General features: G+C 48.8%; 1 protein-coding gene across 2 annotated transcripts in view; it reads left to right on the top strand.

The window, feature by feature from the left end:
• The window catches only part of WDR27 (WD repeat domain 27), a 167,224-nt gene that overhangs the window by 19,199 nt on the left and 125,914 nt on the right, over positions 1-22,111 (top strand). For both annotated transcript variants that reach the window (XM_034669488.1, XM_034669489.1), the window contains exons 5-17: positions 913-1,054; positions 4,405-4,529; positions 6,672-6,785; positions 7,810-7,861; positions 9,113-9,183; positions 10,956-11,073; positions 12,059-12,179; positions 13,380-13,483; positions 14,490-14,557; positions 14,743-14,864; positions 15,316-15,398; positions 18,825-18,903; positions 19,887-19,964. In XM_034669488.1, coding sequence (XP_034525379.1) covers positions 913-1,054; positions 4,405-4,529; positions 6,672-6,785; positions 7,810-7,861; positions 9,113-9,183; positions 10,956-11,073; positions 12,059-12,179; positions 13,380-13,483; positions 14,490-14,557; positions 14,743-14,864; positions 15,316-15,398; positions 18,825-18,903; positions 19,887-19,964 — 1,277 coding nt within the window. The remainder of the gene's footprint in view (positions 1-912; positions 1,055-4,404; positions 4,530-6,671; positions 6,786-7,809; positions 7,862-9,112; positions 9,184-10,955; positions 11,074-12,058; positions 12,180-13,379; positions 13,484-14,489; positions 14,558-14,742; positions 14,865-15,315; positions 15,399-18,824; positions 18,904-19,886; positions 19,965-22,111) is intronic.

Below are 22,111 nucleotides of genomic sequence, written 5' to 3'. Positions count from 1 at the left end.
GTTCTCGTGTTTGAGTGATGGCTCTCATGTCAAAGTGCCTACTGTCTGCTGACTGTCAGCTTGAAAGTACCTCACGTAACACAGTCGAGACAACCTGTGTTCTTTCCTGATTCCATTCCCCCTTTTTTAGGCCGCCATTCACCAGGGTTTCAACCTGGAACACTGATTACCTTTGCTTTTGTCCCTTCCCCCATCTCTCAGTGTCCACTGGTCACAGAGTCTTCAGTTCTCTGTCTCCTCCATCTCTGCCACCCTCATTCAGCCTTTACTGTACTTGCTTTGGGATGTTTGGTCCCACTGTGTGCCCACGGTGGTCCCTCTTCTGTGCTTGCAGCAGTGTTACAGTTCTGAGAACAAGTCTGGTCAAAGATTCTTCTGCTTGTACCTTCTCTGCTGGCCTCCCATTTCCTAGCACCCTGTCAGAACTCCGTACACAGTGCCCAGCCTTTCTGTAGCTTCACCGTGTTCCTTGCTTGCATCAGTAGCCTCTGACACGGGCCTTGTCTCCCAGCGACCCGAGTGCTCCCCTCCTCTTGGGGATCCGTCGTCATTGCCTTACCCTTCAATGTCCCACACAGCTGTTCAACTTCTTCAGGCATGTAGCAGAAATGTGATTCACATTTGCTTAATTACTAACCAGCGAGGACGCGGAGGAGTGAGAGGACCTGCCATCACTTGACTAGTGCGATTCTTGACGTTGAGTAGCCGTGACAGGGTTTGCTTGAGAGAGTAACTGAGTAGTATGTTTACAGGAATTTTAATACATGAATTATACATGAATATAGGAAATAAGTATATTTGAAGAATTCAATCCATTTGATTTCTTAGGTTTGAGATGATGCTGTTATGTTTGTTTATTCTTTAAATGGTATCCATAGTTTATAATAGTTTTGTTTCTGTTAACCCTTTCAGCCTCTGACCCTAAGAGGACACCATGAGCCAATTACTGCTGTGGCGTTTGGAAATGCAGTGAGTCCAGTTCTCATCTGTTCCGCATCACGGGATTATGTTATAATGTGGAGTCTAAATGAATGCAGACAGAAAGTACTTCAAGGTAAATGAACATTTAAAATATATTTAAAGAAACGTACAAAGGGAATAACTCATCCTTAAATAAACTTGGTAACATAAGGGGGCTTGGGAGAATTTTTCACTCCTTTAACCTTGAAACCAGATAGATGTCCAAGCTGGACGTTCTTTGAGGGAAGCATACCAGGCATTCAGATCTACTGACCTTTGCTGTGTGTGAAGCTGACATGATAGGCTCATTAGTTTTAATCTTCCGTGTTTTGTTATTTTGAAACCTGTGATTTTTGTGAAACTCTGAAAACCTGTAGGCAAGTGGAAATATTCTTTCCTTACAGACAGTGAGGAGAGGCAAACATGTATCAGACAGGCAAGCAAGTGGTTATGAGTTGTGGGGAGCACAGTAGAGAAGGCAGGCGAGGGGTCGACGGAGGATGTGGGCAGAATGCACTCACGTGGTGTCATCTCTGGGGAGGTGACTTTTGAGCTGGAACACGAGGAGGAGCTGGATGGAAGGGCTGGTGCTGGACAGTGGCACCATGCTGGGTGTGTGCTCGGGCTGTCTGTATCAAGAACTCAGCCTGTCGGCCAAGCTGAGAAGGAGCCCACGGGATGGGAACATGGTGATGTTAGAGAGTTTTATCAGATGAAGGTGAGAAGTGAGGTGAGGACCACATTAAGGAGTTTGGGCTCCATGTAATTGATTACAATGAGAATTCGTAGGATTGCTCCAGAAAACAGGCATGAAGGGATCTTAGGCGGCAGCACATGGAGCAGTTTATACCTCATCTCATGTAATTTGTAGTTGAATGCGCAGTGTCAGTGTATCAGCACAGCACACACACACAGATGCACACTCGCACATAGCACGCACATGCACACACATGCACAGCACACACATGCACCGAACTCACACAGCACGCACATGCATGACGCACACATGCACACACGCACACCGCACCTGCATGTACACATATACGCACACACAGCACACATGTACACACACGTACATGTATGCACAGCAACACACATAAGCACAGTGCACATGCACACGTGCACAGCAACACGTGTACACACACAGCACACACGTCCACAGCACACATGGACACACGTGCACAACACACACATGTAAACATAGTAAATACACCGCACACATGTATATGCATCTAGTAACGTATGTGTGTAGTCCATACACTTGTGTGTATATAGTGTACACATGTACACGCACACACTACACACGTGCATGCATACATGCACGTAAGTATACATGATGCAGAAACATGTGCATGCGTGTACAGCACATGCACACACATGAACATAGGTACGCACGCATACACGTGTGCAGTGAACCACATGTCCGTTATCTGCTCCCTGCAGGGGTCTTTGTAAATAAGCAGCCTTCCACATGGGAAGGGGCTGCTCTCTTCAGAACTCATGTGGACTTGGATCCATGTGGTGTGGTCTAGGGACAGGGTCGAAGCTGGCCCTGGGGCACAGCCCCGGGGCTCTGCTGGAGCGCAGCATGGTGTGCTGCAGCTGCTCCTGTGTCCCGAAGCTCCAGCAGTGGGGCCGGGGTGAGCTGTCCACCCCCGTCCAGGGGAGCCGCAGGGGCCTGGGCAGGACGCAGCACCGCCAGGCTTGGTTTCCATGCCTGTTATGGCAGGTGCGCTGGGTTACATCTTCCTGTCCAATATGATTGCGTTTACACTTGGACTAGAAAATGCACTGTGACCTGGGGCTGTTGTTGGTCACTTGTCCCCAGGCTCCTTTGCTGGCTCCCTGTCACTGTCCCACCTCTTCACACTGGAATATGGGCTTTCCCTCCTTCCCCTCAAAAATCACTCATTTGGTGATGTTACCAGGCTCTGACAGCTGCCACCTCTGCTCTTGCTGAGTCCTCCCTCCCGACTGTGGTCTCACGTGTGAACTGTGCCTGGATATCCCCACGCAGAGGTCTGACAGCAGAGTAGCTTACCTGTCCTGATCGCCTTCCCCTACCTGCCTCCCGCCTCCCTGCAGCAGCTCAGGTCGGAAATCATACCACTGTGCTTCTTCCTCCCTCCGCACCTCTACGTCCAACTGACCCCCAGTTCTGTCTGCGTTACCTTCAAAACGTAATCAAACTCTGGACACTCCTCACACCCGTCTTCACTGCTTCCCTGCAGTCCAGGCTGCTGAGATCACTCCGCGGGGTTGTTGCACTGGCTCCTCCTGCTCACCTTGCCCAGCGCTCTCAACTCAACAGCCAGGGGTCCCTGGAAGACTGGAGTCTGAGTACGCCACACGTCTGCCCAGAGCCTTCTAGTGCCTTCCCACCTCATGCAGACTAGGGACTGACAAAGCTGCGGGACCCCCAGCCAAAGCCCCAGTCTCAAGGAGCAGCCCAGGCCCAGTCCTGCCCCCGGGCCTTTGCATCTGCTGCCCCATCTCAGGACCATGGTAGATTCTGCCACATCCTTCAGGGTCTCCATTACCATGGGCCCTTTGAACCACCACCCTGGACCCTAGTCCCTTTTTGCGCTTTGCTTTCTCTTACGGTGTTCACTTCCTTCTAGCATTGTACCTAATTTGCTTATTGGTGCCTAAATGTCCCACCCTGTACCCCAGGTAAGGTTTCCACAAAGGCAGGACTTTGTCTCTTTGTTCACTGGTCTGTCCCGGGTGCCCAGGGAGATGCTTGGGGTAGCGCGGGTACTTGTTGAATACTCATGGAATGACACCATGGGATTTTAGCCAAGATAGAACTCCATGTGATGTATGTGCCTCTCCCCTTCTGTAGTTTGCGGTCTCGCTGGTGACATGACCTTGCTGGACAGGGCCCATCCACAGTGGCACCGAGTCCTGCCTCGTGGTGGGTTGGTTGAGGGAAACCTGCTTGAGGCTGCGGGTCAGCTAGCGTTGTCACCTTGGACCTGCAGGCCTGCCTGGAGATATCCTCATGGGGGTAGAGAGGCCCTGGAGGCTCAGATGGGCACCCTGTGCCTTCTGCCTGTCTGACATGGGCCCGAGCAGCTCACACCACTGAGCTGGGAGCTGGTGTGGTCATGGAGGAGGAAGGATTGGGACCGTGAACGATTTTGTATGACCCCCATTGTGTGTGCACATGCAGCCTTCCCAGAGACCCATTATCTGTGAGGACACCGAGTCATTTTGTGACGGATGATCCCTGCATTCCATGTACTTCCAGAAGAACGGTTCACACTGATGTTTTTCATACTCTCAAGGAGCCAAAGTCACATCCAGGCCCATGGTCACTCTGCATGTGGTTTTGGAGGGTAGAGCTACAAGATCAGAGCCTCCCTGTGGCTTGTTGTGGAGTTGGGCTGAGGTTGTTGAGTCCCAGCGATAGACTGACACTAACACTGACACTCTGTCTAGGGCTGACTCCTCGAGGGGTTGTCGTGGGCACCCTCCTGGGAAAGGTGCTGTGTTTGAGGTTGAGCCCGGATGACCGTGTGGCTGCAGTGTGTGCTGGAAAGAAAATATTCATGCTGGATCCTGAGGTAAGGTTCGATGCCTGCCCGCGTGCAGTTGAGTGGGGCCCCGCCTGCCTCTTTTCAGCAGTACTGTTAACTGGGCGGTGAAGGAGGACACACTTTTACTGCACTTGGGAAGCCGCCTGAATCAGATGCTGCTGTTTTATGTCAGTCATGACCCCAGTCCATGACATCAGGCTTCAGGGTGCTAAGCAAGTGTGTTTGGTCAAACATTTATTTCTCTGATTTCTCCTCCTTTGGTGATCTCTCCAACCCCTCCCAGCACAGTGCTTTTGTTTATCTCTCTTTTCAAAGCTTGCTTTCTGTCAAGAACTGGACTTTTCTCACCTACCTCTTAACTTGGGTTGGTTTAAGCGAATGTGTCTCCTCTTCCAGGCTCTGCAACTTCTAAATCTCGTGTCTGACTAGGAAACGGGAGCCCATTAAGCTCAGCCAGGCATGAGAGAGCAGGAGTGGGGCCGGGGGTGTGAGGAAGGCCTCCCGTTTCCTCAGAATTCACGTTCTGCTTGAGACTTACTTTGGAGACAGATCATCTGAGCCCTGGCCTTGGCTTCTGTTTGCCAAGTGAATGCAGTTAACAAAGCTATTTGCCTATGAGGAATTTTCTGCCATATCTACTTAAAAAATCTGGGTTAGGGAGAATGTCAGGCATAAAATCTGAATTGAGGATTAGCTGATGGTCGGTTTACTGTGTGCAGGCACTTTGGGGCACGGAGTGTACGTGTCTGTGTTCATGCGATTTTTGGCCAAATTGTGCAACTGAGGCTCACCAGATCAAAGTGCTAACATTGTAAGTGTCCTGGGGTTCAGTATTCCATTAAGGCACCAGCCACACAGAGCAAAGCTCACCAGCCTCGTGCTGGGAGAAGGAACGCAGGTGAGCCGGGAGGACACAAAGCACTGTCAGCATCAGAAGGAAGATAAGATGTCCCAGAAAGAGAAGATGACAAACCTGAGTCGGGCCTCAACCACGCACACCGAAAGTGAGGGGGCAGATGTTTGTTCCGCACTGTGTACGGCTGGCCTGTCGTTGTTCGCACGTCTCTTAGCAGGCTTGTGGGATTTACTGAGGGAAAGTAGCTTACCGGACACGCGTGGGCTGCTGGCAAGTACGTGACGTGTTGTAGTTCTTTCGACAGAACATGTAGGTAGTGACCAGTTTATGAACTTAGCTTTGAGAGACTTTAAATGAATGCAGAACACTTAAACTAATGTAACACAGGACCGTAAATACCAAAAGGAAAGAAGGTATTTTCCAGGATACAATGTTATTAATAGACAAGGGCTTTTTCATATTCCAGACATTGGAGGGAGCAGAAATGTGCATTTCCTAACATCCAGTCTGGAGAGTATCCCTGTTCTTGTGCATATTATGACCCCACCTTTTATTTTTAATCATCTGGTGATAAGAGACGTAAGATAGCTTGTCAAGGGTTTCGGGTTACATTATTGGAAGTCTTCGAGGGTTAAGTGCTTACTCCTTAGTTAAGTTGCAGTGTGGATACAGGTGTGTATATATTTCCTGCATGTGTATGAGGGGATCTTTATCTTGTCTGACTAGATGCCACGGGGTTGAAGAGAAGGCCTGATCCCAGGTGCCTGGAGTCCCACAGGGACGTCTGTTGGGGTGACTGGTCACCACCATCTCTCTGCCGTGCTATGTGATCCTGGCTCGTGACACTGTCTTCTGGGGCTGCCTGGCTAGGGCAGGTTTCAAGGGCTTTGGAGAAAGGATAGCTCAGTAGTAGTAGAAACACTATCCCGTCTGATCTTAGGACGCTCTGCCCAGCCCCGCAGAGCTGTTCTGGGCAGTCCTGGCAGCGAAGAGTGGCCTCAGGGCTGCACACAGGATGTGGACGGGAAGATGGGAGGGCCCCGTGAGCTGTGCCTGCTGCGTGGCTCTGCTCGGGATCGGCCTCAGGTCTCTCTGTCTCTAAAACTGCCGTGCACCTGTCCCTGGGCAGCTTATGCCCCCTCTCAGCCATCTGAATTTTAACTTCTAGGTTTATAGACAGGTAGTTTCACATTTGGAAAAGGGAGTTATGTAAAACAGAGCTTAACAGAGACTGTTTTGTGAGATGTATGTAACTTAGTAACAACAGTTGCCAGAACATTTAGTTACCGATCGTCCTTCACAAATTTTCCCAGAGCCGGTCTACACTAGCTGAGCTGGAGGGTCACCGGGCCGTCGTGACCGCAGCCGAGTTCTGTCCATGGCACACACACATCCTTATCTCAGTGTCTGAAGACAGAAGCTTCAAGGTAAGGGCATTGGCATTGGAGTACTTGAGCTGGTTTTCAGAGGACTGTGGGCACGGCTGGGCAGGCCTTTCTGGTCTGCGGTCACCACATACACGTGATTTTATTTCTACCACACTTCTGTCCTGAACTTGGCCCGAGATGTCAGCTGGGTGTGTCCCGACATTCCCAGGTGGGCTTGGGTCAGCTGCGGGACCCTCCTCTTCAAATCCAGGACCTTGCAGAGCTAGAATGTTAATTTACTCCACAGTGTTTCCTGGGGGCCCAGAGCAGAAGAGCCATTTTCCAATATCAGAGGATTCAATCAGAACTAAATCGAGCTGAAGAAGAAAATAATTTAAAATGCCAGCTCTGTTCCCATCCAGCTCGCAGTCAGCTAGCATCACCATTATTATCCTGTTGACCAAGTGAGGACTTGTACCGTGTAATTGGAAGAAGAGTTACGGGTGGTTTACACCTGCAGGGTGGGAGAGGAGAGAGACTGAAACACCTCCTGTGTTGTCTGGAAGTATCTGCCCAGCAGACCGGGCCTCACAGATGCTGCTTCCCTTGCTCGGGCCCAGCCCCAGCCCCTCCAGCTGCTGCGAACAGATGAGCTGTGTCTGGATGTCAGTGAGGCTGCCTGTCATCTCATGGGGTTTCTGAGAATGGGGGCTGAGTGTGGAGAGCACTAGAGTGAGTCTGAAACATGCACTCGCACTTGACAGCTAGGCGGCAATGACTATGCCGGCGCATCTCTCCTGCAGTGTCAACTGGGTACTGGAGATGTCTGCAGCCCTGTCTTGGGTCTTCCAAACCCATGGATCCTTACTTCTGGAAATGTTAGCTTTTTTCCCATATGATTCTGAAGTCTTTTATTGTGTTTCTACAGTTTTGTTATTTATATACCTATTTTATTATTTTCTCCTTTAGGTAACTCACACAAATTAATTTGTAACCGAGTAGAAGTATTAGTTCAGGCTACATCAGGAATGTAGATGAGAAAAAAAATTCAGTCTCTTCTAAAGAAACATGTGTCTTTCCAAAGGTTTGGGATCATCATATGGGATCATTAATCTACAGCTCATCAGTGTTCACAGGTACCGTAGAACTTGTATGTGTGTTTTGTCGGTGGGCTTCGTGGAGTCCAGTTTTTTTAGTGTGTGTTTGTAAGCTGGAGTTGTCACATTCGAGAGGGTCTGAGGGTTTCCCTCCCATCTACACGTTGTAAGGATTCACTTAACAAGTGCTGCATTTCTTGAAGTTTTTAACTTAAAAGTAAGCGTATACCCTCCGTCTGAAAGGCTCACTGGCGCGCTAGGAGAAATGTGCCGCCCACCTCTGCTCCCCCAGGAACAGGAGTGGCGCCAGGCCCCCGCGGGGCATGTCTGCTGCGTGGGTCAGAGGCTGTGCTTAGGCGGAAAGTTCTGTACAGCCCTGAGCTCTCGGTGACTGTGCCCTCTGCTCAAACTGTGTGTCTGGTGGTGAGTCCCTACAACAGGTCACATAGGTCTCCAGACACCTCCTGGCTGGTGTTCCCGTGCTCTTGGTGCACATTGTGCTGCACAGGGAGCCCCTTTCTGGGGATGAATCACAAAAAATACAGCTTAGTGAACGTGCAGGTGCCTTGTGACCTCATGCACATACTGTTGTCTTCCGAGAGATTCAGCGTTCTTCCTGACATCACTCATCCATGTGCCAAGTAGGAAATTTTATCAATTTGAATACATCTGTCAATCTCAGGAACAAAGCACATTTCTTGGAATTACGTTGGAATTATTTCTCTGAAATTAATTTGTGGAATTATTTGACTGTCAAGGAAACAATTACTAACTTGATTTTGATGTCATTTATAGTGTATTTAGGACATGTAGTGTTTTTAAATGTCCATTTATCTTAATTTTCCTTCCGAATTCTTGACGGTTTAGATTCAGAATAACTTCTAAATGACATGCTAGGCAACAATTTAAATAGTAGGCATCATTTAATTGCTGTTTTCCTGATTAATCCCATAAATGTGTTACTTCTGTTGCAAGTTTAATGGTTAGTGTGTATTAGTGCTTTTTTTAGTGTGGGTGATGGAGCTGCTGGGGCTCATGGCACGAATGGACTGTGCCAGTCAGGCTGCCACCTCCACGGGGAGCTGCCCCCAGGCTGTTATGTGGGACAGCTCCGCTCCCCCCACCGCACACGCAGGTTCTCAAAATGTGTATGCACTGACGGTTGCTATTTCCTGGTGAAGAAATTATTTCAGGATAGTTCAGACTTGACTAAAAAAATATTATAAGTAAAACTCGGATACTTTTCAGTATAAGTATTTAGAGACACATGTTTGTGTATTCTGTTCATAGCCTCCCCTCTCCTCAGTCTCGTCCTTGATGCAGAGAACCGGCAGCTGGTGACAGGATGTGCCAACGGCCAGGTGAGGGAAGGGCAAACATCAGTTCCGGGTCCAAGGAACGGCTGCAGAGACGTCTCTGCTTCCACACCCCCTCGTATTTCTGATCGGAAGAAACTGTCCCCCCAACAGTTGGGCCGCTCCTTTTGGGGCCTGGGCATTGGGTGGGGCTCACACTCGCACGTGCCACCCACAGCGGCAGAAGAGCCAGCTTTGTATAGTTTGAAAAATTTAAAGATACTTGATTTTTTTTTCAAAACTTACGTTTTTTTAGGTGAGCAGTTTAGGTGTATTCACAAAGCATGGCTATTGTTCTTTTTAAAAAAGTTGCTGTTGAGGTAATTTGGTCAAGATACCCTGTTAGGAAATAACGCAGTTCTCGCTCCCGTGTCCTTTCCCTTCACACGGAACACCTCGCCTCTGACACTTTGGGTCACGGCACGCGTGGGGTGCCCCCCACACCGGGCAGCTCTCCAGCGCGCCAGCCGGGTGTCCTACGATCTCACCCACAGGTGAGGGGCCGAGTCCCAGGAGAGGGCGCCCCTTTCACACGCCAACCACAGAAATGGGTCTGCGGGTTACCCCGGTTCTGTGCAAGCTGGCTGCAGACTGGAGGGGCCCACACCCCCTGATTTGCTAGAATGACGTGCAGACCTCAGGGAAACGCTTATTTACCAGTTTACCAGTCTATTTTTTTTAAAGATTTATTTACTTACTTGAGAGAGGGAGCGCTTGTGCAGGAGCGTGGGGGGCAGAGGCAGAGGGAAAGAGACTCTCCAGCAGACTCCCCGCTGAGCGTGCTGAGCTGGGGACCCAACGTGGGGCTTGGTCTCAGGACCCTGAGGTCGTGACCTGAGCCGAAACCAAGAGTCGGACGCTTCACGGACTGAGCCACCCAGGCACCCCCAGTTGACCCGTCTGTTAAAGGATGTGATAAAGGACACAGACGGGCACCAGATGGAGAGGCACATATGGTGAGGTCGGGGAGGGTCACCCTCCCGGTGTGGACTGGGACCGTGTTCACCCAGTGTGGACTGGGACCATGTTCAGCAACTGGGATGGTCCTGAACCCGTACTTGTGGGATTGTACAGAGGCTTCTTTACACAGGCGATCGATCCTTAACTGCATTCCTGGCCCCCTCCCCTCTCTGGAGGTCAGGGTGTGGGCCTGAAAGTTCAGAGCCTCTGATCTTGTGATTGGCTCCCTGACAACCTGCCCCCACCCTTAGGGGCTTTCCTAAAGTCGCCTCGTTAACACAACAAAAGACACCTTTGTCGCTCAGCACTTAGGAAGTTCCTGGGGTTTTAAGAGGTCTGTGCTGGAAACAGGGAGGAAGTCCAAAGATACGTATTTCTTGTTACAAATCACAATATCACAGATGCGTTTTTGGAAACAGAAATTTTATTCTTTTTGACAAAGGTGACTGCTATTACTGTCTTTTTGCCCGGTGACGTGCCTGATGTATTTGGAGCTGTGTGTTTGTGGTGTTGAGTTCAAAGGGACTGGCCTGGTGTCAGTGGGGATCAGAGCGCATGCCCTCTTGGGCAGTGGTTTATAAACCAGAGGTTGTGTCTGCACCTGACTTCAGGGGTCTGAATAGATGGGCGGTGCCGGGAAGGCTCTGGATGGTAGGGAAAGGGAGGGTCAGACCCACAGAGGAAAGGTCCGCAGGCTCTCAAGCTGCGTGGGTCTTGTCTCCGGCTCCAGACCCATCGTTCTCCTTGGGCTTGTACCGTGTGTTCACCTGTGCCCTATGATGGCAGACTTGCGGTCTGTGCCTTGTTGGCTTTTCCAGCTTTGGATCTTCAGTTTGGTTGAAGGACATCATTATCGTTGTGTGACACGAGTTGACCTAAAGAAGAAAAGAGAGAGTTTCTCCAGGAGGATTGAGTCCAGGCTGTGCAGCCTGCCAGGTAATGTCACGCAGACCCTCCCACAGGGCGCCTGCACACAGGGCCCCGGCCCATGGGGCTCCCAAGCAGCCTGCCAGGGTCCGGTGTTACGCGAGCTGGAGGGAGCACGGGGCAGGGACAGTTCTTACTGGGAGAAGTCTAGTGTCTGACCTCAGACATGCACCAGCACGAGAGGGCTCTTGTGAGGGAGGGTGGGGTGGGGTGGGGTGGGGCGGCAGCAAAGCTCATGCTGTGTGCAGGGGGTGAGGTCTGCTGATCAGGAGAGCACGCCTCCCCCCAACCCAGGGCAGCTGCTTCCCTGCTTTGGATGGTTGTCATGTGCCCAGGCCCCCAGCCTACCTGGGCCGGCCCCCATCTCTGCGGGAATCCTCTCCCGCTGCCCACAGTTACTCCCCCGTGGCCACACCTCACTTCCTCACCGGTTGCTGTAATATCTATACCTTGTCACAAAAGGAGCGGACGTGCTGCTGGAAAACCCTGGCGATTCTGCTTCCTACTCTCCTGTGGGCACGTGCCATCCACTAAGTTTTGTGTTACAGCACATGTGTTTTTTCCTTTCTTTTTGTTTAGTTTGTGTCTTTTTTTTTTCATAGATGGCTTTAAGCTATTTCTGTTGAAAGAAGGTCAGAAATTACCTTTATCCAATGTGTCTGTTTTCTTCCTAATGCTTTAAGACCCCGCTTGCGTTATCTCTTGTGTAAGCGCCGTTTATTAGGTTAGCCTGACCCTCCTTTAGGGACAGTTAAACTCCAGGTGGGCCCAGGACGCCACCTTTCTTCCTGACGGGCCTCACTGTGGGGTCTACTCTGTTTATAATCTTGTTCTTCATCCCGTGTAAGCCTGGCGCTTTCCTTGACTTGTGATCTGATCTGAGTTACTCTAGCCCGCGTGTATTTGCTACAATAGCCCGTGTGCCAGCTGTCTGCCTTTAACTCGCCTGACCATTTTAATCCCATGCTCAGATTATCAATAATTCTGTTCCTAGGAGAGAGTCAGCGCACCTGCACAGATGGGCTGGGCAAAGGAGAGGAGGCTGAAGCAAGCCTCCCTGTCCTGGGGCTGGCACCCTGCGACCTGTCCCTCATCCTCCGTGCCGAGTGTGGGGGGTGAGTGTGATGGACTTGGCCAGTGCCACTGAGGAACTCCTCTTAAGTTAGGTTCACTTTTTAAGAATGATTAAAATAAAGCCAAAGTATTTTTGTCTGTTAAGTAATAATGACTATTAGTGTTTTTAGGTTTGCATATTCTAAGTCTTAAAGTTGATAAACTTGGTCAATTATTTTTAAGTCTGTTTAATGAAAGAAATGAAATTGTTTTTAATTTTGCTCACCAAAGTCTAGGCAGATCTTGATTCTGTAATAAGGTAAAGGGGGATGTAATCATAACTCCTTCTAAACCTCCCCCATCTGTGCCCTCCATCAGTGGTTTCAGAATGTATGATGATGGCTGTTACTACTGAGTACAGAAAGCTCTAGGGACAATGGGGGATGAGCCTCTGGTCTCTCTTGACAAGGTGGGGCTTATCGTGATGGGGAGGCACCCATGCTCTGGGGCAAGTCTCTGCACAAGTGCCCTGCTGGATCTGCCCCTGGATTCAGGCTGCACGGGAACAGACATCTGAGATGGCCTGTGTGGGAGCTCCTTGAGGATCGGGTCCAGGCTTCCTCCCTGGCGGGCACACGGAGTTGTTTGGCCGACTTGGGGACGGCTTGGGGAGCGCGAGGGCCCGAGAATGAGCCCAGGAAGTCAGGGTGGTCAGAGGCTCCAGGGGACAGAGGGGCAGCCAGGAGAGAGGGTGCCAAGAGTGGTTCAAAGTCCCAGGTCTGGCACAGCGAGAGGAGGCTTATTGGTCCCTTTATTAACACTTATCTAGTTTGTACATCGAAAAAAAGAAGAGAAAGCAGAGCTGTGTTTGCCCTCTCATGGGCTCTGGTACTGTGGTCTGTTTCCTGTTGAGCTGCTTTCTTCCTTTCTAGACACCGTGTGGTAGGACCCGCAGGTGCCGTGCTGCCCCTCTCTCAGGGACGCCCACCTGAGCAGAGTCCTGTGGCCTCAGAGAAAGGAAAAACCTTGCAGATCACAGTCGAGTTGGGATCAGGTTGTGGCTGTTTAGTTCTTGTCTTCACCAGACAGCAGGTGTCCAGGAAACCGAAATTCCAGCTTCGTCGAGGATAGTTACAGATCATAAATGTCCAGAGTTGGCCGCCTCCAAGAGCTTGGGGAGGGCCTGCTTGGTGGCACTCTGTGGGATGGGAGCCCGAGGAGGGGGACCAGTTGGGCATTTTCTCTTTTTCCTTTAAAATTAGTCTGTCTTCTGAGAATACCACATGCGTGTGGATTGGAAGCTCAGCTGGCTTATTCATATTTAACTTGGCAAACTTCGAATTGGAAGCCGTTTTACATTACAAGGGTAAGATCAAAGTTGAGATCATCGTTGATATAAATTTCATGTAACTTAAGTTAATCTTTTCCTCTGGCATCTGAGAGAGTGACCCATTCGATGTGAAGGCCTAGTCATCAGAATGCGCAGACGGGCCACGGGCAGCCCCTGTGCTCAGGATCCCAAGGACACACTTTGAGTCCACTCCTACCTTTTAGTGGGTCTCCTTTCCCTTGGTCCCCAGTCCTCCCGTCTCCTGCGTGCGTGCAGGGCTCCGAGGAACACTTGTTCTCTTCGGCACTCCCATGTCTGTCCCAAGCTCCCACCAAGGATTCTTAAGTCCATCCCGTCAGTCAGTATTTCCCACTGGAGACTTAACACCGTGACTGGGTGACTGGATGGTCTCACAAGCTAGTCAGACTCAACTTGTCTGAACTGAGCGTGGGCGCCCTCCTGTCCAACCCTGGTTCCCGTCCTCAGTTTCCGTGACCACCATGCCCTGAGCTGCCCCTGCCAGTAATGGAGGCATGATTAAGGCTGCCTTCCCCGACCTCCCTGTGTGTGCCACAGCCAGGGTCACCTGTAAATGCAATCTCCCTTTCTCTTTTAAGGCCCCTGGGCTTTGGGGACAAGTCTGAGTTCTTAGCCTGGGCCAGCTCATGCCTCCCTCCTCATGGGAAGTCACTGCGCCTTTTCCATCACTTACGGGACTTTGCCTGAGCCCTCCAAACCTCTGCTGGCCTGAGCTTCTGTTTCTCCTCCCGCTTGCCCTTGAAGGTTCGCGTGAACCTGCTCCCGGGGACCGTATTCTTCCTGGCTCCCCCGTGGCTACACTGCATGCTGTGTCTGTGGTCTCTGTGGGCGCCTGCTTCTCCACGCCTCGGGCTGCTCTGGGCGCAGGGCTCTTGTAAGGGCCTTGCTCCTCGAGACACGCCAGCCCCTAGCACGGGCCTGTGTGCACAGGTGCGCCAGTGAGTGCGTAGTTCCCTCCACTTACCCTGTCAGCATTGCTTGTTTGTTTCCTTTGCTGGTGAAGATTTCAGGAGCCTCAGCATTCAAGTTGCCGGGTCCTGTGCAGTGACGAGCAAAGCCGGTGATGACAAGGTGAGTCCTGCAGAATGTAGCTCTCTGTGCTTGTCCTGTACGCTCACTTCACTCCGCAGGGGACCGTACGGTTGGCTTACGGGTCGCGATGTCAAAGGCAGCGTGTTGATGAGCACACAGTGCCGTGTGCAGCTGCCCCGTAACTACTGAGGTCATCATAAATGTGTGTTCATTGTCCCGTGCAGGCCATCTGCTTACTCACGTCCTTGTTTGGCCGTAAGATCGCCATGCTGGAAATCCGTGTAGCTGTTCTGGTGAGGTCTCAGCAGAGGCACGACGTGGGAAGGGATCTGTCCGTGCTGCCTCGGTACAGTCTTCCTGAGTACATCCCTTGTACATCCCTGTGCATCCCTTGTACATCCCTGTGCAACTTCACCAGCTGGTAGAGTTTTGACTCCTTTTGATCTTAAGAAAGAAAAGTGAAGTTTAGTAAACCAACTGTACTAACCCTGTTTGAAAGAAATGATTGCTCATGGCTTTGCTTCCATCTTGTTTAAAACCAAATGATTCATAGTTTGTTTTAATGCAAAACGTTGTATTTCAGGGTAGAATGTAAATTATGAAATAGCACTTTTATAAAAAATATTAAAAGCTATTTCTTAGAAGGATAAGAATAAGCTTGATTGTTTCCAAACATTGCACGCCCATAGGTACGTGAATTATTAATCACTTGTGACTGTCCTTAAAACGTACGTTTGCTTGCTGCGAGGCCGGTATGTGAGTTTGCTCTCCTGATGCACTTTGTGTTTCTCCCTTAGTGCCCGTGTCCTGTCCACCTCTCCACTGTACTTCAGACGTGCTGAGGAAACCAGGACGCAGCCGGCCCCGCAGAGGCAGTCGGGTTAGTATGATGTACTCTGGACTGTCAGCAGCAAAGCTGGTGGTGCTCTTCGACCCCGCGCTGGGGGCACCGTTCTCTTGCTTGGTCAGCATGAAAATTCAGTGTGTCCTCCCTTCCGGTGTTCCTTCATTCCTCTGCCTCTCACATATGTTTTACATGCTGTTTGTGGTAGGGAATATGCTAGATGTTTCTTTTCCTGAATTGGGTATAATTCATAGGAATTCAAACACATTTAAAAATGCTGATGGCTCTAGTGGCGGGAAGAGCAGTGGTCCCCGTGGAGGCTCAGTGACTATCACGGGAGTGATCTTTTCTTGCCTCTCTTTGCTGAAGAATTTTCAAGCACATCGCAAACATCATGTTATTTTTCCCCCGTATACTTCAGCGTGCATTTCTAAAACATGTGGACATTTGCTTAACTAGTCGTGACGCCGTTATATCACAACCAATGGTAATTCTTTGGGTGTCTTATATTAGCCAGCCCATATAAATTATTCCCGATTGTCTCAAAAATTTTTCTCATTGTTTTATTAGAAGCAGAAAACAAATTCACATGTTGCTTTTTACAAAGAAATGATTTTAAAATTAACTTCTGTTTGAAGACGATGGACTTCATTACATTACATCAATTTCCATTGTAAGAATCATTGATAATCAATCTTTTTTTTCCCTTCAGTGACAAACCCAATGTCCAAATCAGTCTTGTCAAGCCTCTTATTGACCTAATTAAAAAACAATAGAGGCGCTGGGTCAGTCTGCTTTTATCTGCATCTCTGGTGAGGGACCCAGCTCCTGGAGGTGGCAGGACTGGGTGGAACGGGAATGCCCCCCTGCTAGGACCTCCAGGCTCTCCTCTCCTGCAGATCCTGTCCTGCTCAGGTGGGCCCCTGTGCCAGCCATCCCCTCCCTTCTCTACGAGACCTTCTGAAATCCTTGACTGTCCTATTGGGAGACATAGTACAGAGTGCCTGACTGCCACTCACAGGTCACTGGCAGCCAGGTCCCCTGGGGTTCAGATATCTTCCCCCCCCCCCCCCCCCCCCACCGGGTTTCTGAGCGGCTGCTCCCTCCTCCTCTTCTGACCCATCCTGCGCCATCTCTCTCTGCCGCTCTGTCTGAAAACCCAGCTGGGAGGATTGCTCAGCAGGAAGTCAGCTGCCATCCTTATTTAAATAGCAGCTTCCTGAAAGAATTGTCCATCCTGTGTCCTTGTGTTACTGAAAGTGGAGAGGCTTTCCTAGGTGTATATTATGGTCTTATACTTTATCGATGTGGTAAAAGTCTGTTTTTCATATTCTTTTTAAAAACATGTTTTGTTCATTTATTTCTTGTTTCTTGTGTATATTTTTTATTGTGGTAACATATAATGTAAAATTTAACATTTTAACCATTTTTAAGTATACAGTTAATTGGTACTAAGTACTTTCATATTGTTGCATAATGTAAAAAGTCTTTTTGAATAATTTTAATACCAAAAATAATTGTATGTTATGTATGTGCTTCTATTAAAATTATTTGGAAAACTTGTGACTAACAAATATGAATTACATTGCTAACAGTTGGAAGAGTATTCTGAAATTGTAAATATATTTTTACTCAGAACTACTTGGGGATGAAATCTCCGTGTTATGCGCCTAGTGACGTGTTGTCTTTTCCCTGTGAGTGTGGCCCGCTGTGTCCCTCCGCCACCTGTGGGCGGCTTCACGCCTCAGGGCTGTGATCGTACCACGCTCCTTTGTGTGGGAATCCGTTGTGAAATGAGACCCATGACTCTTTCTTCTACTTTTTTTTTTTACTGAACTCATTTATTTCTTTAGCTTTTGTTCTTGCATGTGTTTTATTTAGATTTACCCTTAAAAATGGATTTTTTTCAGTTTTTGCTAGTGTGGATCATTGTATTCAGACGGGGGTATGTGATATGCCATGTGTCACAGCTAAATGACGTGTAGAGCAAAACCTTTGATAAGAACGATTGTATAAATAGTAAGGTTATTACAGAAATGATAATCTCTCTGTATCCAGAGAGCCGTGAAATTTCAAAGTGTTGATTTTTATGACAGTTTATATCTTGTTTAAAAAATATTTGTATGGAGAATTAATGAAAGTGACTGGTTTATAGCTGTCCTGTAATCTAAAAATTTCCACCCTCTCCTTGCAGAAAGCGTAACAGAAATAAGAAATACCTGTGGTGAAGAACTGTTTTACTTTAGTGCTTAGGGCATCTATTAAGTAATATGCATCGACATGTTTATGAACTTAATCTAGTAATTTTAAGACCTTCTCATAATCAAATACACTGATGCATCTGTAACTTTATTTTCTGGTCTTACAAATATTTTCGTGTCGGCTTTCTTTTTCTTGGAGACTTTTTTCTCCTTCAGTTGACACTGAGGTGGAGAGAGGTTTTCTGGTCCTCTCTGGGTGCAGTTTTATTTCCAGATCTTCCCTGAGGCACCTCCCCCCCCCCCCCCCCCCCCGGGGGGGGGGGGGCCCTGCCTTGTGTAAGCCAGGGTGCATCCTCAGTTCCTGGTTACATACATGTCATTTTAATGATTTGCTCGTTAGCTTCACTTGGTTTTTGATGGGAATATGGTCCAGGTTATTAGGTTAGAAATAACACCAGAAACAGAACTATCTTTCTTTGTTTAAAAAAAAAAAAAAGGAACTATTTTAAAAATAACTTAATATTATACAATTACCCATTTTTCTAAAGTTATCTTATACTCTTGTACAGAATATTTGTTTTGGATACCAAGTATTAAACGTATGTAAAATTAAATAATTTTGGCAGAATTTAATTTCATCTGAGAGAATTTTTGAGATTTATGAATATTTGCGATAAGTTCATGCAATGTCAGAGTTTTTATCAGTCTGCAGTGTTGTGGAAGACTTATGTTAAAAATAGGATAATAAGTTTTATTGCCATTAAAAGGCACTGACATAATTATGTTTTAGTGATTTATCTTTCTTTTTATTCTAATGATAAATAAGAGTATAAATGAGAAATTTGAGTTAATTTAAATCATTGCTATTCATGTTTGTAGAAAAGATGTATTTGTCACAGATGGAGCGAATTGCTCCTGATGGCTGGTCTTTAGTGTCCCACGGACAGAATTTCACGCAGATAGGGCTTTGTGTAGGGCCTGCTTTATTACAACGTGAGCTGACGTGTTCATCCAGAGGATTTGAAATATGTGGTATTGAACGTTCTGCACTTCAGTATCATTTGAGGAACGAGAAAAACATTTTCTTGTTGTTTTCTTATCCTCTTAATACCCTCGCTGTAAACTTCTTGGCTGGTAGTGGTTGGTTTATCATCAGGTATGAAACCGTTTAAGTTTAGAGGTAATAACCTCACTCCATTTTCAAGGAACTTTGTTCTTGTCATGTTCAATATTCGCTACTTTTGACACTTGTTTTATGCAGCTGTGCGGAGCACCGTTAAGGACCAGCCCCTGGTTTTCCACAACAAAGTGAGGTCTTCTGGGTATGCGTCCACACCGCAGTGAGTAAATGGGCTCATAGATTGCTCATGATGGGACGTGGAGGCAGGGTTCAGTGCACCCGCACGCTCTTCTCCCACCGTCCAGCGGCTGGTGTCCTCCCTCATCCGGGCCCCAGCCCATCCTCAGTGCCCGGGGGACTTGCGGGTCCTGCGGCCAATGCAGAGCCCCTAGCCGTGGCCCAGGGCCAGGCCACCCTCGCCTGCGCCTTGTCCCGACGGCTCTGGGCACAGCCTGATGCAGACAGTGCCGCTTGCTCCGAGAGGCTTGGAGGCAGGTGTGGGGTGGGGGTGGGGCTGTCCCACGTGCGTCCCTGTGGCTCAGCACCTGTGTCTCAGCGTCTCTGGGTCTTGTTTCTTCACCTGAAAAACAGCCCAGTACCAGGCAACTGTTCAGCTGCTGCCAGTGCTCGGTAGTTTGATTTTGTTGGGGGGGTTCAGCATGACTTCCCAGTGCCTTCACCTCTGTGCCTGAGGAGGGTTACAAGTAACGTCCACAGATGAGGTTCCGTTTCTGTTGTGATTCTGTACGTTCATTCTCCAAAAGCAGACGATGTCACAGGAGTGGGACTGCAGACAGAAGTAGGAGGATAGTTGCTACAATCGAAGTAATTGAATGTTCCGTGTATTTCTAGCGTGGGACACTGAAAGCATGAATGTTTTAATTTTTTTATTATTTTATTTTATTTCATTTTTTTAAAGATTTTATTTATTTGACAGAGAGAGACACAGCAAGAGAGGGAACACAAGCAGGGGGAGTGGGAGAGGGAGAAGCAGGCCTCCCGCTGAGCAGGGAGCCCGCTGCAAGGCTTGATCCCAGCACCCTGGGATCATGACCTGAGCCAAAGGCAGATGCTTAACGACTGAGTCATGCAGGTGCCTCAATGAATGTTTTTAAATGTATATGTGTATTTTGCTGCAAAATACAGGTCTCTTAAGAAGCTTGGACCTGTAATCTTTGAGAGTAACATGTTTTCTTTCCACAGCATAGCTATGTTCTCACCAAAGACCAACACCAGGAGCAGCGGTGAGCGCTCTTTACCTCGAAGAGATGGTCAGAGGTGGTACGTAACCAGTTTGCCCTTCAGAGTAAACGTAGCATAATTTGGAGAGACCCTTTGACTACTTTAAGTGAATTTGTTTCAAACAGGTGTACGACCTTGTAAGTCTGTGTGTACATGTGGGCACGTATGCACACAGTGTGTATTCATTACTGGTATATACATGTCCTTTGGTCACATTCAGTTCTGCCTTATTAATCCTTTTTCAGACAGTCTGCTGTTTTTACCACCTTAACAACTTAGGAAGATTTGTTTTGTTAAAGTTCTGTTTTAGAAAGTGTTGCAGCCGATGATGGGTCATTCTTGAGTTTGTTAGGTAGTGACTGCACGGAAGAGTCCCAGGGTGGCAGGCCCCAGAGGAGCGCATGGACTTGGATGCCCTTCTTGTCTCGTGGGTGCTGTACACTGCGTGCGGGACCGTGGCCAGTCCTGCCAGTCCCCGGGCCCCGTGTACCTGGGTGGGAAGGAGGGGGGCCCTCCAGGACCCTCCCAGTTCCACACTTGGAGGTGACCTCATCTGGACAGAGGTTCCGGGCTGTGGTGCTGAAATGTCACTTGCTCTCATCCGCAGCACGTCTGTGTGCGAGCAGTCACTTGCAGAACGCTGGTTTTTCCCAGTTTTGTGATGTTTCTCTTATGCCCAATGCTCTTCCTGCCCTTCACTTCTGCTCCTGTATCAGTGGGTCATCGATGGCAAGGATGTGACCCCCGCAGGTGCTCTCACACCCTGTGACACCCAGACCAGTGGTTGGGGATGGAATGCAGCACCAAAGCCATGTTGGTGACTTTTTCCTACGAGAGCCCAGCTGTCCAGATGGAGCCAGTGGTCTTTGATGCGTTTCTGGCCCAGGGGGGCATTCTGTGGAGGGGTTTCAGTGAGGGGAGGGCCCCAAACAACGTCCTGGATGCAGGCAAGTGTCCTCAGGGAAAGGCTCCTCTGAACTCCCACCAAATTTCACTTGAAGGGATAGCGGTGCCTGGCTGTGGGGCAGGCTTGCAAGGCCAGTCTTTCCAGCTTGTACGGCCTCTGACGATGGGAGTAAATGTGTGACTCATCGCCAGTAATTTCCGGGTTTTACAACAACCTGTCTTCACAGCCACTTTTTCTGCCCTTGCTGTGTGCCTGGTGCCCTTCCACATTCCCCCAAGTGCGTAGCAGCGCCGCCTGATGGTGCTTCTGGACTGAGGTGGGAGGGCTGTGGAGGCCACACGGGCGCCTGGGAGGGGCCTGGCCTCCTGTGCCCCGGTTGCCCCAGGCCTGCGACCTTGCTGCTGCTCAGAGGCTGCCAAAGCAGTTGCTGAGGATGAACACTGAGCAGGTCCTGCCTAAGGCTATGGGTGCCTGCAGTGGGCTGTGCTGCCTGCTCCCTGGTCCAGTGGGACCCGCTCCAGCCAGCCCGCCCCTGTGCGGGGTCCTGGCCGCCGGTCCTGTCCCGCAAGCCATCCACGGTCTCTTTCACAGACTGGGAATGTGGTTATTCTCATGGCAGATATAGCCATTTGTAGACTAGAGTAATGACTATGAGGGCTGCTCACAGAGAGTGTGACTCTGGAAAGGAGTGTGTGTTCTCTCCCCAAGTGCTCCCACAGTCACTTCAGTGTGTGTTGGATGTGAGAAATCCATTAGAGTTTATGCTGAAAATCCATGCATTGTGGTCCTCTGGAAGTAAGTGCTTTTTACAGAGTTATTTTTTTTATGTTTTTTTATTTTATTATGTTAGTCACCATACAGTACATCCCTGGTTTCTGATGTAAAGTTCGAAGTCACCATACAGTACATCCCTGGTTTCTGATGTAAAGTTCGATGATTCATTAGTTGCGTATAACACCCAGTGCACCATGCAATACGTGCCCTCCTGATGGCTAATGATTTTGTACATTTTTTCATGTGTCTGTTAGCCATTTGTATGTGTTCATTGGAAAAGTGTCTGTTCATATCTTCTGCCCATTTTTTGATTTGTTTATTTGTTTCTCGTGTATTGAGTTTGAGAAGTTCTTTGTAGATCTTGGATACCAGTCCTTTATCTGTAGTGTCCTTTGCAAATATATTCTCCCATTCCGTGGGCTGTCTCTTAGTTTTTTTGACTGTTTCCTTGGCTGTGCAGAAGCTTTTTATCCTGATAAAGTCCCATAAGTTCATTTTATCTTTT

This window comes from Ailuropoda melanoleuca, chromosome 10, assembly GCF_002007445.2.
Source record: "Ailuropoda melanoleuca isolate Jingjing chromosome 10, ASM200744v2, whole genome shotgun sequence".
In the NCBI taxonomy this organism is placed as follows: domain Eukaryota; kingdom Metazoa; phylum Chordata; class Mammalia; order Carnivora; family Ursidae; genus Ailuropoda; species Ailuropoda melanoleuca.
Note: the sequence above shows the minus strand (reverse complement) of the source record. Positions and strands in the feature narration are given on the sequence as shown.